Here is a 16,978-nt window from a genome sequence, read left to right on the forward strand (position 1 = left end):
GGCGGCGCTCCTAGTAGCCGGGGACTTCAATGCAGGGAAACTTAAATCCGTTTTATCAAATTTCTATCAGCATGTTAAATGTGCAACCAGGGGGAAAACTCTGGACCACCTATACTCCACACACAGAGATGCATACAAAGCTCTCCCTCGTGCTACATTTGGCAAATCTGACCATAATTTAATCCTCCTGATTCCTGCTTACAAGCAAAATGTAAGCAGGAAGCACCAGTGACTAGATCAATAAAAAAGTGGTCAGATGAAGCAGATGCTAAGCTACAGGACTGTTTTGCTAGCACAGAATGGAATGTTCCAGGATTCCACCGATGGCATTGAAGAGTACACCACATCAGTCATTGGCTTCATCAACAAGTGCATCGATGACGTCGTCCCCACAGTGACCATACGAACATACCCCAACCAGAAGCCATGGATTACAGGCAGCATCCGCACTGAGCTAAAGGGTAGAGCTGCCGCTTTCAAGGAGCGGGACTCTAACCCGGAAGCTTATAAGAAATCCCGCTATGCCCTCCGACAAACCATCAAACAGGCAAAGCGTCAATACAGGACTAAGATTGAATTGTACTACACTGACGAGCGTCAGAGCCGGATGTGGCAGGGCTTGCAAACCATTACAGACTACAAAGGGAAGCACAGCTGAGAGCTGCCCAGTGACACGAGCCTACCAGACAAGCTAAACTGCTTTGAGGCAAAAAACACTGAAACATGCATGAGTGCGTGAGCTGTTCCAGAAGACTGTTTGATCATGCTCTCCGCAGCTGATGTGAGTAAGACCTTGAAACAGGTCAATATTCACAAGGCCGCAGGGCCAGACGGATTACCAGGACGTGCACTGCGAGCATGCGCTAAACCAACTGGCAAGTGTCTTCACTGACATTTTCAACCTCTCCCTGTCCGAGTCTGTAATAACAACATGTTTTAAGCAGACCACCATGCCTGTGTCCAAGAACACTATTGTAACCTGCCTAAATGACTACCGACCTGTAGCACTCACGCCTGTAGCCATGAAGTGCTGGTCATGACTCACATCAACACCATCATCCCAGAAACCCTAGACCCACTCCAATTTGCATACCACCCCAACAGATGATGCAATCTCTATTGCACTCCACACTGCCCTTTCCCACCTGGACAAAAGGAACATCTAGGTGAGAATGCTATTCATTGACTACAGCTCAGCGTTCAACACTATAGTGCCCTCAAAGCTCATCACTAAGCTAAGGACCCTGGGACTAAACACCTCCCTCTGCAACTGGTTTCTGGACTTCCTGACAGGCTGCCCCCAGGTGGTAAGGGTAGATAACAAACACATCCGCCACGCTGATCCTCAAATCAGGGGTGCGTGCTCAGTCCCCTCCTGTACTCCCTGTTCACTCATGAGTGCACGGCCAGGCATGACTCCAAAACCATCATTAAATTTGCCGATGAAACAACAGTGGTAGGCCTGATCACCGACAACGACGAGAGCCTATAGGGAGGAGGTCAGAGACCTGGCATTGTGGTGCCAGGACAACAACCTCTCCCTCAAAGTGATCAAGACAAAGGAGATGATTGTAGACTACAGGAAAAAGAGGACTGAGCACGCCCCCATTCTCATCGACGGGGCTGCAGTGGAGCAGGTTGAGAGCTTCAAGTTCCTTAGTGTCCACATCACAAACAAACTAACATGGTCCATGCACACCAAGACAGTTGTGAAGAGGGCACAACAAAACCTATTCCCCCTCAGGAGACTGAAAATATTTGGTATGGGTCCTCAGATCCTCAAAAGGTTCTACAGCTGCACCATTGAGAGCATCCTGGCTGGTTGCATCACTGCCTGGTATGGCAACTGCTCGGCCTCCGGCCACAAGGCACTACAGAGGGTAGTGCGAACGGCCCAGTACATCACTGGGGCCAAGCTTCCTGCCATCCAGGACCTCTAATCCCAGGCGGTGTCAGAGGAAGGCCCTAAAAATTGTCAAAGACTCCAGCCACCCTAGTCATAGAGTGTTCTCTCTGCTACTGCATGGCAAGCGGTACCGGAGCACTAAACCTAGGTCCAAGACGCTTCTAAACAGCTTCTACCCCCAAGCCATAAGACTGCTGAACATCTAGTCAAATGGCTACCCAGACTATTTGCATTGCCCCCCCCCCCTTTACACCACTGCTACTCTCTGTTGTTATCATCTATGCATAGTCACTTTAATAACTCTACCTACATGTACATCCTACCTCAACTAACCGGTGCCCTCACACATTGACTCTGTATCGGTATATAGTCTCGCTATATTTTACTGCTGTTCTTTAATTACTTGTTACTTTCCCCTCTTATTCTTATCTGTATTTTTGGAAACTGCATTTTTGGTTAGTGGCTGGTAAGTAAGCATTTCCAAAAAAATTGATTTGAGTTTTTCTGGGTAAGTCTAAGGGGGCAATTCAGACCAGTTACGCACAAGTAAATTTGACTTTTTTCCTTTTTATGCACTTCTCTCTCTACATGTATTCTGACCATGAACTTAAGCAAGGGGAAATTGCCCGAGCAAGTTACACATTTGGGGTGGAGATCAAAGAAAGAGGTGCCGTATTCTGACCTTAACTTAATTCCCTAAGAATTCCACCACCTTTACGCACAGGGAAACAATTGAATAAGATTTAGCGAACCTGCCAGTTCCAAGTGGAAAAAGCATCTACTTTATTTTTTCTGATTGCTGTTATTTCTTTCTCAATGCACTGTAATTTAAAAATGGATATGATAAGTAATTTGGAACCAAACAGAAAATCATATCAACTTAACATGTGTTGCAGCCTCTTTTCCACAGTAAAGTAGGCAATAAATAGCTCTGCCGCTATTCAACATTTTAATTGTATGAACTCATAATTTGCGGGGTTGAAATTTGGAGACCCAAGCTATAGGCTTCCGTACCACCGAACCTACAGAGTTAATTTATACGCTTTAGAATGTTTTAACTATATGCCCGGGCTTACCTCAGTTCCTTTTTACAATTTGTTAAATATGAGCCACTATCGGGAGCCACCGTCAATAATACCTACATACAGTACCAGTCCAAAGTTTGGACACACCTATTCATTCAAGGTTTTTTATTTATTACATTGTATAATAATAGTGAATACATCAAAACTATGAAATAACACATTGAATCATGTAATAACTCAAAAAGTGTTCAACAAATCAAAATATATTTTATATTTGAGATTCTTCAAAGTAGCCACCCTTTGTCTTGATGATAGCTTTGCACAGTCTTGGCATTCTCTCAACCAGCTTCACCTAGAATGCTTTTCCAACAGTCTTGAAGGAGTTCCGACATATGCTGAGCCCTTGTTGGCTGCTTTTCCTTCACTCTGCGGTCTAACTCATCCCAATTGGGTTGAGGTCAGGTGATTGTGGAGACCAGGTCATCTGATGCAGCACTCCAACACTACCCTTCTTGGTCAAATAGCCCTTACACAGCTTGGAGGTGTGTTGGGTCATTGTCCTGTAAAAATACAAATAAAATGATAGTCCCACTAAGCACAAACCAGATGGAATGGCGTATTGCTGCAGAATGCTGTGGCAGCCATGCTGTTTAAGTGTGCCTTGAATTCTAAATGACTGACCGTGTCACCAGCAAAGCACCCCCACACCACCTCCTCCATGCTTCATGGTAGGAACCACACGCAGAGATCATCCGTGGTTTCTTCGCAGCAATTCGACCATGAAGGCCTGATTCACGCAGTCTCCTCTGAACAGCTGATGTTCAGATGTTTCTGTTACTTGAACTCTGTGAAACATTTATTTGGGCTGCAATCTGAGGTGCAGTTAACTCTAATGAACTTATCCTCTGCAACAGATGTAACTCTGGGTCTTCCTTTCCTGTGGCGGTTTCATCATAGCGGTTGATGGTTTTTGCGACTGCACTTGAAGAAACTTTCAAAGTTCTTCACATTTTCCGGATTGACTGACCTTCATGTCTTAAAGTAATGATGGACTGTCGTTTCTCTTTGCTTATTTGAGTTGTTCTTGCCATAATATGTACTTGGTCTTTTACCAAATAGGGCTATCTTCTGTATACCACCTCTGCCTTGTCACAACACAATTGATTGGCTCAAACACATTAAGGAAAGAAATTCCACAAATAAACTTAAGGTACACCTGTTAATTGAAATGCATTCCAGGTGACTACCCCATGAAGCTGATTGAGAGAATGCCAAGCGTGTGCAAAGCTGTCATCAAGGCAAAGGGTGGCTACTTTGAACAAAATCTAAACTATATTTGGATTTGTTTAACACTTTTTTGGTTACTACATGATTCCATATGTGTTATTTCATAGTATTGATGTCTTCACTATTATTCTACAATACAGAAAACAGTAAAAATTAGGAAAAACCCTTGAATGAGTAGGTGTGCCCAAACTTTTGACTGGTACTGTGCATTTCTAACTGTCACTTAAGTGTGTTTCCTTTAATATGTAGGCCACATTTTACATTATTCCCTTCAGTTTACCTTTCTTTCATGTCTGTGTAGTTGCTCCTGTGGGTCGCTAGCAATAGTGGATCATATTAGGCTAACGTTGTGCAATAACTTGGGACCTAGTGGAATTCAGACCACACGCAGCGGGTTAAACCTGGAGCACAGTTTACGATGACTGGACCGTTGTCGTTACAGTTCCGTGATTAGTGAGGATTAGGGTAGATTTATTGGACTAGCCTATTGTTCAACCACTATTGTATACTTTTTCACCTTCCAATATTTAATGGATTGAACTTGAATAAGGATGAATCAAACCACTGCATTTTTGTGCATACAGGCTCTCCAAACCAGTTGCTACTCACCCTAAACTTTGTCTAAACAAACAAACAAAAAAATCTGAGTATCTATCAGTTAGTGCTGAAACAGAGACAAATATGCTTTTATTTAGACAGCCTTCTTTGATCCCTAATATTCTGAACCCGTTCTCTCAATGTATTCTAGGTGACCAAGTCTAGAAGCAACAGGACCCTAAACTGCTTCTACCCCCAAGCCATAAGACTGCTAAATAGTTACTTAAATAGTTAACCAATAGCTACCAGGACTATCTGGATTGACCCTTTATGCACTAACTCTTTTGACTCATCACATACACTGCTGCTACAGTTTATTATCTATCCTGTTGCCTAGTCACTTTATCCCTATGTACAGTATATGTACATATCTACCTCAATTACCTCGTACCCCTGCACATCGACTCGGTACCCTGTGTATATAGCCAAGCTAGCGTTGCTCATTGTGTATTTATTCCTTGTGTTATTATGATTTATATTTTCCCTCTGCATTGTTGGCAAGGGCCCGTAAGTAAAGATTTCACTGTTAGCCTACACCTGTTGTTTACAAAGCATGTGACTAATACAATTGTATTTGCTTTGAGTATGTTGACAAAATGCCAATTAAAGGTTAAAAGGGATGGCTTAAGATAAATGTAGTGAAAACTCGACAAGAAAATCTGTTGGCCAGCAAATAGGAGGGTTTTCAGTGGTTGAATGTATTTCATGCTAGGTCATGTTCATTAGGGCACAACAAAGCAAAACATTTTGCAATGGAAAACAATAATTTTTTTACCCTCAGTTTAGTGCTTAATGAATACGATCCTGGTTTCCTAACTGTGTGACATAGTTCAGAGCTAGTCGGTTATAGGCAAATTCCCCTCCTGCCATGAAATAATGTCCAGGTAGTGTGGTAACTGCAAGCCACAGTGCAGGTATTTTTGGCTAAGCCAAGTGGGGACACATAACATTCAAATCACTCTGTGGAATTGCATGCAACACACCTACCTATTATGGCAAACCCTGTCCTGTAAAAAAGAGACGAAAGAGCATCGGTTAGGATAATTCTATGTTGAACATGGCTTGTTATACAGCAGATACCAATGTGAAAGCGCAAACACAGACCATGAACGATAGCACAGTACATATATAAACATTAGGGAACGGTTTCTTGGACACAGATTAACCATAGTCTTGGATTAAGAACATTCAACAGAGAATCTCCATCGAACATGCTTTTTAGTCCAGGAATAAGATTAATCGGTGTCCGGCAAACCAGCCCTAGGAGCTCAATGATGATTAGAGCCTTGGGTGTGATTTGAAAGGTGCAGTGTACATAACACAACTCAACATTACACAGGGCTCCTGGTCCTACATAACACGGCTATATCCCTCACAAACAAATTCAACATTTCAAATCAGTGTTTTTTTTTCATGTGGTCGTTTGAATTAGAATAGCCCTATAATATCTGCAAAGAATGTAGGGGCTCTATTGAGAATGGCCCAGGTTGAATGCTGGGAGCCCAATGAATAGATCCCCCCCCCTTTATCTTCTTCTATTGACCACTGACCCCCCCATTATTGGGTGACTGCTGACGGTGGTGAATAGGAGGCCTGTGGAGGAGCCTTGCTGCCTTCTCATGGCCCCTTGGAGCTCTGTCTGAGTGAGTGAGTGAGTGAGTGAGTGAGTGAGTGAGTGAGTGAGTGAGTGAGTGAGTGAGTGAGTGAGTGAGTGAGTGAGTGAGTGAGTGAGTGAGAAAGAAAGAAAGATTGAGGCTTGCTGGGTAGTGGGGCTGCACTGAGCTGTCAGTGCATGTAACTGCTGATTCATTTGCTGTCAAAAGCTGGCATTGTGAGCAGCCACCACAGGAGGCCAGGGAAAATGAGAGGGCTGCTACCCAGGAGGAATGTGGTGGTGGAGCTACTGGCCATCTGATTTACAAGGCTTGGATAAAAACTCATAAAGCCACAGTGTGGCATATGGCCGCAATTCATGCTCAACTGAATCATTTGTGATTATAACATTAACTCACCTGATCATCGCTATCATCAGGAAATTCAAAGTCTTTACTAAATCTTTGCACAACACGTGCAGACAGAGATTCTTGTCTCGTGCAAGTGATACCATTGTTAAAAGTCTTTGATCTATGCGATCTGCTTTTCCCCTGGCCTGCAGATGAATTGGGCTGATTATCGTGGTGGTTTCCTCCATCGGGAGTGGGACAGGCCGCCAGCGGAGACTTGTGCCTGTGTACTGGGGACAGGGGACTCAAAAGGGATGGTGTCTCTTCCGTACCCGACTCCTCTTGTGTGCTATCCATCCTCATCGGGTCACGGAAGTCTACCTGCGGACGTCGCGTGCTCCTCATCCTCCTCAAGGTGGGGGACGTGGAGATGCGAGCCGGGGCCTGTCGGTCGAACTGGGTGAGCAAGCCGTTGGCGTCGACCAAAGACGCGTGTTTTAGTTTGGAGTGCGTTCTGGCCAAATCTATATGCATGATAAACGGGTTGCTGGTCTGCGTCTCCTTATCGTCGGTGGGTTTTGAGACCGTTTGCGTCTCAACATTGGTCACCCCCATCACAGCCTTGTTCTCATTCTCTAGCCACTCAGTGCAACTCCAGTCCAAACTTTTCTCTGTGTCCTGGCCATTCTCATGCACTATAACCTGTTTCAGAGTAGACATATTGAGCAAGACGGCATTGTAGGCCTAATGTCAGAAAAAGGGTGGTCCGTTGGTGTTTTCCGTTGGTACTTATTTTTAACCAGGTGTGTTGGGGTCAGATAATCCAGGTGCATTCCACTGGCAGTTTATCAGCAAGCAACTACGTTTCAGACACGTTTCTGGGAAATAAACAAAATATCTGTATTAGGTAGGTCGAATACAAGAACCTACGAATTAAACAAAGCAGTCTGGGTGTGCAGTCAAGTCAATCTTTCTTGTACAGAGTTCAGACCACGTTGTGAAACATTGAAATTATGGATATGTGAGCTGCATACTTAGCACATGTTTTGTCAACAGAGGGTGGGGGTAGGGGAAGTTAGCTTACAGTTGGTGTTCATAATGTACAGAAAGTAGGCCCTCTAACAAGCTCCATGACTACTGTTGCCTTAGCTACAGATTGTACACCAGATAATGTGATACACTACATAGCCAAATATCTCATTCCAAAATCATGGGCATTAATATGGAGTTGGTCCCCTCTTTACTGTTATAAGAGCCTCCACTCTTCTAGTGGAAAGCCATCCTAGATGTTGGAACATTGCTGCGGGGACTTGCATCCATTCAGCCACAAGAGCATTAGTGAGGTCGGGCACTGATGTTGAGCGATTAAGCCTGGCTCGCAATCAGTGTTCCACTTCATCCCAAAGGTGTTCGATGGAGTTTAGGTCGGGGCTCTGTGCAGGCCAGTACAAATTCTTCCACACTGATCTCGACAAACCATTTCTGTATGGACCTCGCTTTGTGTATGCCTACTGTCATGCTGAAACAGGAAAGAGCCTTCCCCAAACTGTTGCCACAATGTTGGAAGCACAGAATCATCTAGAATGACGTATGCTGTAGCGTTATGATTTCCCTTCAATGGAACTAAGGGGCCTAGCCCGAACCATGAAAAACAGCCCCAGGCCATTATTCCTCCACCAAACTTTACAGTTTGCACTATGTGTTGGGGCAGGTAGCATTCTCCTGGCATCCGCCAAACCCAGATTTGTCCGCCTGATTGCCAAATGGTGAAGCGTGATTCATCACTCCAGAGAACACGTTTACAGATGAACAGTTCTTGTGTTGACATTGCTTCCAGAGGCAGTTTGGAACTCCATTGTGTTTTAACAGAGGGCAGATGATTTTTACGCGCTTGGATACCAAAAATCTTGGCGTACAATCTGTAGCTATCGTTGCCTGTCAAAAACAAACCTGCAGTCTTACCTTCGTCATTGTCGATAGCTATGGTGTTTAAAGCTCACTTAAAATAACCCAAATATTGTATTATTGAATACAGTGCAACAGTGGAGCTGCACTACACTGCAACACCGTATCAGTTCATCGCGTGGGAAACAAAGAACGGCATAAGAGCCCCATGCACCTGATCCAACTTTCCAATACTCCAATTAGACGTTTACATTGGGCCCCTTCAACCCATGTAAAGTGCTATTCAATCAAATCAGGCAGGATTGTTTCATAAACACATGACAATTCCCAACAATAAAAAAAAAATACCGACCTAGGAGCACTTTAGCGTTGTCGCAGTGTGCGGATTGCAATGGAGAAACCCCGCAAACCCACGAGGTGATTACAGTGAGAAAAACATTATCTGGGCTACAAAATTACCGTCACCCAATGTTAGTCTAAATAACAACAAATTACTCACATGACAAAAGTGTGAAAGGACTCGACTGAAGAAGAGCAAATCCAGCTGTGTTTACTCGGCAGTGTGTCGTGTCTCCTCTCTATTCCGCAATGTCTCATCCGCGGCGCTGCGCTCGGGGTTGTTCATGCCAATCAGACCGCCCTGTGAAACAAAAAAGTGTAGCCAACTCCTGGCACTAGTCTCGGCCACTGTTCATACTGTTCATTCTGTTCCTTTTCACATGACAAAGCTCAGAGATTTGTGTAATGCCTCGGAAAGATATCGTGCGTGCGTGTCCAATTGTTTCCTACCCGAAATTTGAATGAGTGTTATGAGTCAGCGACAAAGTTTAGTTCATACACTGGATATGTCCGCAATGCTATTATGACATGTACGGTGTAATCAGTGGGAGGAACTAAAGGACAGTTCATATGTTTTACTACTAGTCTTTTTTATCCATCGTTGAGGTAAAGGTATGTGCGTGTGAACAAAGCGAGGATCCGTTACATCACGTGCGTGCAGGGCCGTGCACAGACCTTTGGGGGTTGCTTTAAAAAATATATTTAATAAAGGTCTACCCATACTCCCCCCCCCAAAAAAAATCGACTTTCATGATTCATAGCATACCAACTGCCTCTGTAGCCAAAATGTCAACATATGCCTATTTATTTTCTACAACAAACACACTCACTTGTCATTACTAATGTAAGCAGTAGACACGGTAGTAACTAGTTCCACAGGCACCAAGTCATACACCCCGCCTATTTCTACTATTTCTCTTTTAATAATGTGTTTTAAACTAACCACACGACTAACCTTATGACTAACCCTAAATTAAGACCAACAAGCTTATTTTTGTTTTCATACATTTTTTACCCTATACCCAATTTTGACTTTGTGGCTGTGGTAACTAGTGGAAACCGGTTGACACTGGAGTGAAAATGCATTCTTGTCCGCAACTTGTTTTGTCCCCAAAAAATCCCGTACTGTCCTGATCTGATCCCGCAACAGTTCGTTAACACCGGGACTTTCCTGTTCCGTACCCGATAAAAATCACTCCCATCCCGTACAATTTTTTATGTGCAGAAATCAGAGAGTTTTTCGCAAACACCCCAGCTAGCACATAACGTTCTGAGAACCATATTTTTCTTAGAGTTTGCTGAGAGCATGTTTCTCCTATAGTTAATTTGCATACAACATTCCGACAATTTCCTGGAAATGGTGCAGGATAGTTTATTGACTTTGGAACATTCTAATCACCTTTAAGAAACTTGACCAAAAAACATTATTTTCTTGATATTTCATTACTTTAACAGAATATTTCCTAAAAGTAACAATACTTGAAAGTAGTTTTTTGGGTATCTGTACTTTACTATTTATATTTTTGACAACTTTTACACTACATTGCTAAAGAAAATAATCTACGTTACATTTAGGATCTTTAGCGACACAGCTTAGCGATGCTGTGCCTTAGACCACTGCGCCACTCAGGAGGCCCTCAAGTACTTTTTCTACCACTGTGCTTAAGTACATTTAAAACCAGATACTTTTAGACTTTTACTCAAGTAGTATTTTACTGGGTAACTTTCACTTTTACTTGAGTCATTTTCTGTTTCTTTACTTTTACTCAAGTATGACAATTGAGTACTTTTCCCACCACTGCTGCCAACTTATTTTGTGTTATCTTTTTTGAACTCCAAGCACAGATAGGACACATGGAAATACATTTCCTTAGGCATTAATCATGCAAACACATGTTTGTTTTATTGTGACACGGCGCTAGTGCGTTTCAAACCAATAATCTTCTATTCATTATCCATGGAATTAGTCCACTGCACCACCAGGGCTGTATTCCAAACACTTAAAAGACACACCCTCTCCCTTCAGCCCTCAAATTAAGTGGATACTTTGATGACGTATCTGACGAGTTGACACTTGAAAGGGCAAGGGGTGAGGGAAGAATGAAGGAATTTTCCATGGACCGCTCTTGCCCGGAAATCTGTCACTCGTTCATCCGACAGTTGTGTTTTCAGTCATCATGGAACAGTTATGTGTGCCTTAAATGTGCTACAGTCAATTATGATTGCATTTCATATCTTGGCTAGAAGATGTCAGGGAAAGTTATGTGCACAAATTAACATTTCCAAAAGCTAACCAAACAAAAACATCATTGCATTTACGAGACGTGTTTGAGCCGTCATGTGCATTAGTAGCACAATTTCTAACTTATTTACATTTGTTTTTACTTACACTTGTATGTTGACTTCTCCATAATAATGTTGGTTTTAAGTTTTGGCAGACTTTTCTTAGCGGATGTACAATCATCGCAAATTGAATTATGGGGCGTTTCAGGCCTGGAGTGAACATATTTGTACACTCGCAAACTCAATCAAAAGCGAGGGCTGAGGGGCTTACATTGCCAACTTCCCTTGCTTGGCTAATCATTTGAAACAACAACAAAGATGGCCACAGGGATTCCCCCAAGGGCATAAGGCAAGGGTAAGTGGAGGAGGGTGTCTCTTTTATGAGTTTGGAATGCAGCCCAGGATGGCGCTAACGTGCCATGTTTTTTTATACATTCAAAGCTGTTAATTTCAGTCTATTCAAACATACCTAATTTCAAAAGAAATAAGCACTCTTTAAGATCAGGTGTGGCCACTTAGTGGGCACGGCCAACACACCTGAACACACTTAACAAGATAGACGACAGAATTGCTGAGAACGCAGTGTATATGTTTTTAACTAACGTTCTCAGAATGTTCTCTGAATATTGCAAAAATGTTCTTAACGTTTTTAGGAAACGTTCTGTCATAGTAATAAAATACCAAGAAAAAAAAATGTTTTGGTCATGTTCCTTAAATGTGCTGAGAATGTTCGAAAGTCAAGAAACGATCCGACACCATTCCCAGAAATTTGTGGGAAGGTTCTATTCAAAATAACCATAGGACAACCATGCTCTCACCAAACTCTAAGACAGGGTTCCCCAAACTCGGTCCTGGGTTAGGGTTCCCTCATTAAAATGCAAATCAATTTATAACATTTTTGACATGTGTTTTTCTGTATATTTTTGTTGTTATTCTGTCTCTCACTGTTCAAATAAACCTACCATTAAAATTATAAACTGATCATTTCTTTGTCAGTGGGCAAACGTACAAAATCAGCAGGGGATCAAATACTTTTCCCCCTCACTGTATATGTACATACACTATATATACAAAAGTATGTGGACACCCCTTCAAATGAGTGGATTTGGCTATTTGTGAAGTGGAAACTTCCAGGAGCAACAACGGCAGAGCCACGAAGTGGTGGGCCACACAAGCTCACAGAACGGGACCGTTGAGTGCTGAAGCCCGTAGCTGTAAAAATCGTCTGTCCTCGGTTGCAACACTCACTACCGAGTTCCAAACTGCCTCTGGAAGCAACGTCAGCACAAGAACTGTTCGTCGGGAGCTTCATGAAATGTGTTTCCATGGCCGAGCAGCCGCCCACAAGCAATAGATCACCATACGCAATGCCGAGTGTCGGCTGGAGTGGTGTAAAGCTCGCCGCCATGGGACACTGGAGCAGTGGAAACGCGCTCTCTGGAGTGATGAATCACGCTTCACCATCTGGCAGTCTGACGGATAAATCTGGTTTGGCGGATGCCAGGAGAACGCTACCTGCCCGAATGCATGGTGCCAACTGTAAAGTTTGGTGGAGGAAGAATAATGGTCTGTAGCTGTTTTTCATGGTTCGGGCTAGGCTCCTTTAGTTCCAGTGTAGGGAAATGTCAATGATACAGCATACAATGACATTCTAGACGATTCTGTGCTTCCAACTTTGTGGCAACAGTTTGGGGAACGCCCTTTCCTGTTTCAGCATGACAATGCCCCCGTGCACAAAGCGAGGTCCATAAAGAAATGGTTTGTCGAGATTGGTGTGGAAGAACTTGACTGGCCTGCACAACCCTGACCGCAACCCCATCGAACACCTTTGGGATGAATTGGAACGGCGACTGCGAGTCAGGCCTAATCGCCCAACATCAGTGTCTGACTTCACTAATACTTTTTGTCTGAATGGAAACAAGTCCCCGCAGCAATGTTCCAACATCTAGTAGAAAGCCTTCCCAGAAGAGTGGAATCTGTTAAAGCAGCAAAGGGGGGACCAACTCTATATTAATGCCCATGATTTTGGAATGAGATTTTCGATGAGCAGGTGTCCACATATTTTTGGTCATGTAGTATATCTACCTCAATTAGCTCGTAACCCTGCACATCGACTCGGTTTGGTGCCCCGTGTATATAGCCAAGTTATCGTTACTCATTGTGTATTTTTTCCTTTTTTAAAATTCTACTATAAAAAAGAATCTCACTGCATTGTTGGGAAGGGCATTTCAATGTTAGTCTACACGTGACAAATAACACTTGATTTGATGTACTAACTGGGTGAGTGCAGGCAACTGTGTCATGAGCACTGAGCAGCAGCCAAATGGAGCAGTTGCTATGGCTACTCACATGCAGAGCGGGAGACAGGTAGATGAGCAGCTAACGGAGAAATTATATCTGATTTCTGCTTGTAAAAATGAGCAAGGGACAGGACGGAAGTCATTTATTTTTGAAAGTTTCGGGCTTATAGAATTGTTTGTGGGATCAGGACAGTACCGGGAACAAACTTGACAGGACAAGACAGGGCAGGAATACATTTTCACTCCTGTGTCAACCTCTACTGCTCTGTGTTGTGATGAGTGAGTGTGTTGTAGAAATTTTGACATTTTGGCTACAGAGGCAGTTGGTATGTTATGAGTTTTTATTTATGAAAGGGTGGGAGGCTGCCCTTTTTTATTTTGAGCACCTGAGCACCCCCCCCCAAGTGTGTGTGTGTGTGTGTGTGTGTGTGTGTGTGTGTGTGAGTGAGAGAGAGAGAGAGTGTGAAAAAGACCGAAAAAAAGAAAGCGAATCAGAATCACTTTTACAAGTACATTTATTTACACATATCCAGAATTTGACTTAGTGAATAAGTGCTACCAACAATAGACAATGTACAGACAGAATACAGATACAAAGTCAACATAGTCAACATACAGGATATCCAATATAAATACAGTATACAATGAAAAGAAAGAAAGAACCACACACCAGAATAGATTTCCCTGCTGTGGCTTCAAGATGATCTATCCTATGGACTATGGTGCATCGTCATTAATTAATTGATTAATTCATAACTGTAATCCAGGCCTGTATACTATACTGACCCTGCTTCACTAGCAGATGATTGTTATAACCTGCGAACACTAGATGGTAATGTAGGCTAGATTATATCACCATGTCACCGCTGGCTGTGTGGTTGTAAAATGATCAGTGATGCCCCCATGGCGTCCTCTGGTGTCAGTATTGGCATCCTCTGGTTTCAGTATTTGTCATGCACTCACCACTGTTCTGAAGAATAATCATCATCATCATTATAATTATCCGCAGCAGCATCATCATCTTTCTACATAGTTATGAGAACAGAGTGGTGAAGAGAATTGTATTCAGTTACATGAGATAGACATTTAATGAACAGAGTGGGCACAATTCCTTCCTACACTTACCTCGGAAACCCATACTACAATTTTGCGTAATTGCATCAGATACTCGATACCATCGTATGTTACCTGCATCTGTCCACTTGAGATTAGTTCTACACAACTAATTTATATCTGGAGGTTCTGTAACATTGCACCCTCCTGAACATGCCTGCTGATTAGTCCTTAATGAGAAAAGAGAGTTACACAACACATTCCATCTCCAAAATGTGCAAGCTGTCCAATGGACAGCAGACTCACTGGAGAATACCAGGGGTCACCAAGAGGTTAAAGGTTAAATAGTCAAGGACAAATATCCTTCAGAGAGTTTGACTTTTACGACATATACCTTTATCTTTATGGATCATGTGATGCAGTACACACACACACACACACACACACACACACACACACACACACACACACACACACACACAGACACACAGACACACACACACACACACACACACACACACACACACACACACACACACACACACACACACACACACACACACACACACACACACACACACACGCACACACACACACACACACCTTGAAGCAAAATCCATGGAAGCAGGATATCTTTAATTCTGTCAGGAATTTCATTTTTGATTTAGCTTTGCAGTCATTTACAGGTCTATTCAGAATGTAACTCTTCACTCATTAATGCATGACCATCCTCTCCCCATGAGTAGGGTATGTTGGGGGAAAACACCCCCTTAAGGAAAATGTATATTTTCTGACACAAAAAAAGCTACGTTTTCAAAGATTTAGATATGTGCATACTGGCTATCCTTAGGCAAACAAATTTAGAATGGAAATAAGTGGGCATAATGAATAGTTTTTTTGTTATTTGATAAAAACAGAAACTTTGAAACAGGGTGTTTTCGCCCCTTTACTGGGCAAAATGCTTCCTGAAGATTAATGTCTTAAAATCCAATTTATACCTTTTATTGACATTTTTTTGTAATTGACTCTTAAAAGCTAAAGTCTAGGTATCAAATTTTTTATTAAATAAAGCAAATATTGAAACAAAATGGCATTGCACATCTCACTATTAATAACCTCACTATGATGAGGTTTTGATGTAAAGGTCCCTCTTTTCATTTTTGCTCTTGCATTTTTGCCCCAAACATGCTCACCTTAAATAGTACTATTTAATTAAAGGTTCACGCCAGCTGTTTTAGATCCACTTGATTTCGATAAAAAATTATCTCGAAGTATCATCAAGCTGTTACTTGTCAATTTCTTCAATCATACTGATCAATAGGTATTTTAAAAACAGCTTGTACTGAAGCCAGAATTTCTCCTGGAAAAACACTAGCCATGGGAATAACATTATAAATATGAATGCTTTTTTGTTATGATTGGCTGATGCAAACCAGAACAAACTCACCACATGGCTACTTAATCAGAAAAGCTACTGTAACATTAGCCCAGCAATGGTGCAAGGTAGTATACAGCCAGCCTTACATACATGAAAGCCACTTTTCGGCATTTGCTATATGATCGATGAGAATCTCCATATTGCAAATGTACGGTCCCTTACTAGACGTCTGAATGTTTTCCGCTGTCCCGGTAAATTCCACCAGATGTCGAATGGAATCTTATTGCAAATGTACAAAACATCACCAATCACGACATTTCCATTTCTCTTAAACGGAAAAGACTTTGAAGACGAAACTTGGTGAGCATAGGTTTGGACTAATGGGCTGTTAGCCCAGAAACAAGATGGCGTCGAGGCCTCAACGCTTTTTGAGTTAAGGCCATTTTTCTGGGATTAAAGGTAAAAAATAGAGCGCTAATTTGAAAAATAACCAGCCATTTATCTATCGTAATTTACGAGAAATTGTATAATGTACAATTGGTGATGGTCAAAGAAATGTGTTTCTTTCTTCCAAAAAGTTACAGATCCAGTTGCGGCGTGTTCAGACGAATCCGTTAAGGTGGGTATCGGAGCTCTGCGAGATTTCTGTGATTTTCTGAAATCACACACATTCATTCAACCCTCTGTAAATCAGTCAGTTCTTAACGTAAAGACTTAACTGAATATTCAGTAAAAGCCTACGCTAAGGAGGATATGCATTCACTTTCAGCTTCCTGTGTCAACCAGAAGTGCCTTAAATTGGGGTCATAGGGGCTGTTTCGAAGGGTTAAAAAGGTCAGATCTTTCCAAAACTTAATGTGTGAGATTAGGCAACCCTCATGAACTGTAAATCAGTCATTTCTCCCAACAGATGTCAAAGAAAAAACTCTCTCTCACTCACACACACACACACACACACACAC

General features: G+C 42.4%; 1 protein-coding gene across 1 annotated transcript in view; it reads right to left on the reverse strand.

The window, feature by feature from the left end:
• Positions 1–9,659, reverse strand: part of LOC106573308 (pleckstrin homology domain-containing family G member 7) — a 33,426-nt gene extending 23,767 nt beyond the window's left edge. The window contains exons 1-3 of the mRNA XM_014148250.2: positions 9,163–9,659; positions 6,828–7,636; positions 5,803–5,822 (exon numbers count right to left, since the gene is read on the reverse strand). Coding sequence (XP_014003725.2) covers positions 5,803–5,822; positions 6,828–7,478 — 671 coding nt within the window. The 5' untranslated portion in view covers positions 7,479–7,636; positions 9,163–9,659. The remainder of the gene's footprint in view (positions 1–5,802; positions 5,823–6,827; positions 7,637–9,162) is intronic.
• Between the last annotated feature and the right edge of the window lie 7,319 nt (positions 9,660–16,978).

The sequence above is a fragment of the Salmo salar genome, chromosome ssa16 (assembly GCF_905237065.1).
Source record: "Salmo salar chromosome ssa16, Ssal_v3.1, whole genome shotgun sequence".
Lineage (NCBI taxonomy): Eukaryota > Metazoa > Chordata > Actinopteri > Salmoniformes > Salmonidae > Salmo > Salmo salar.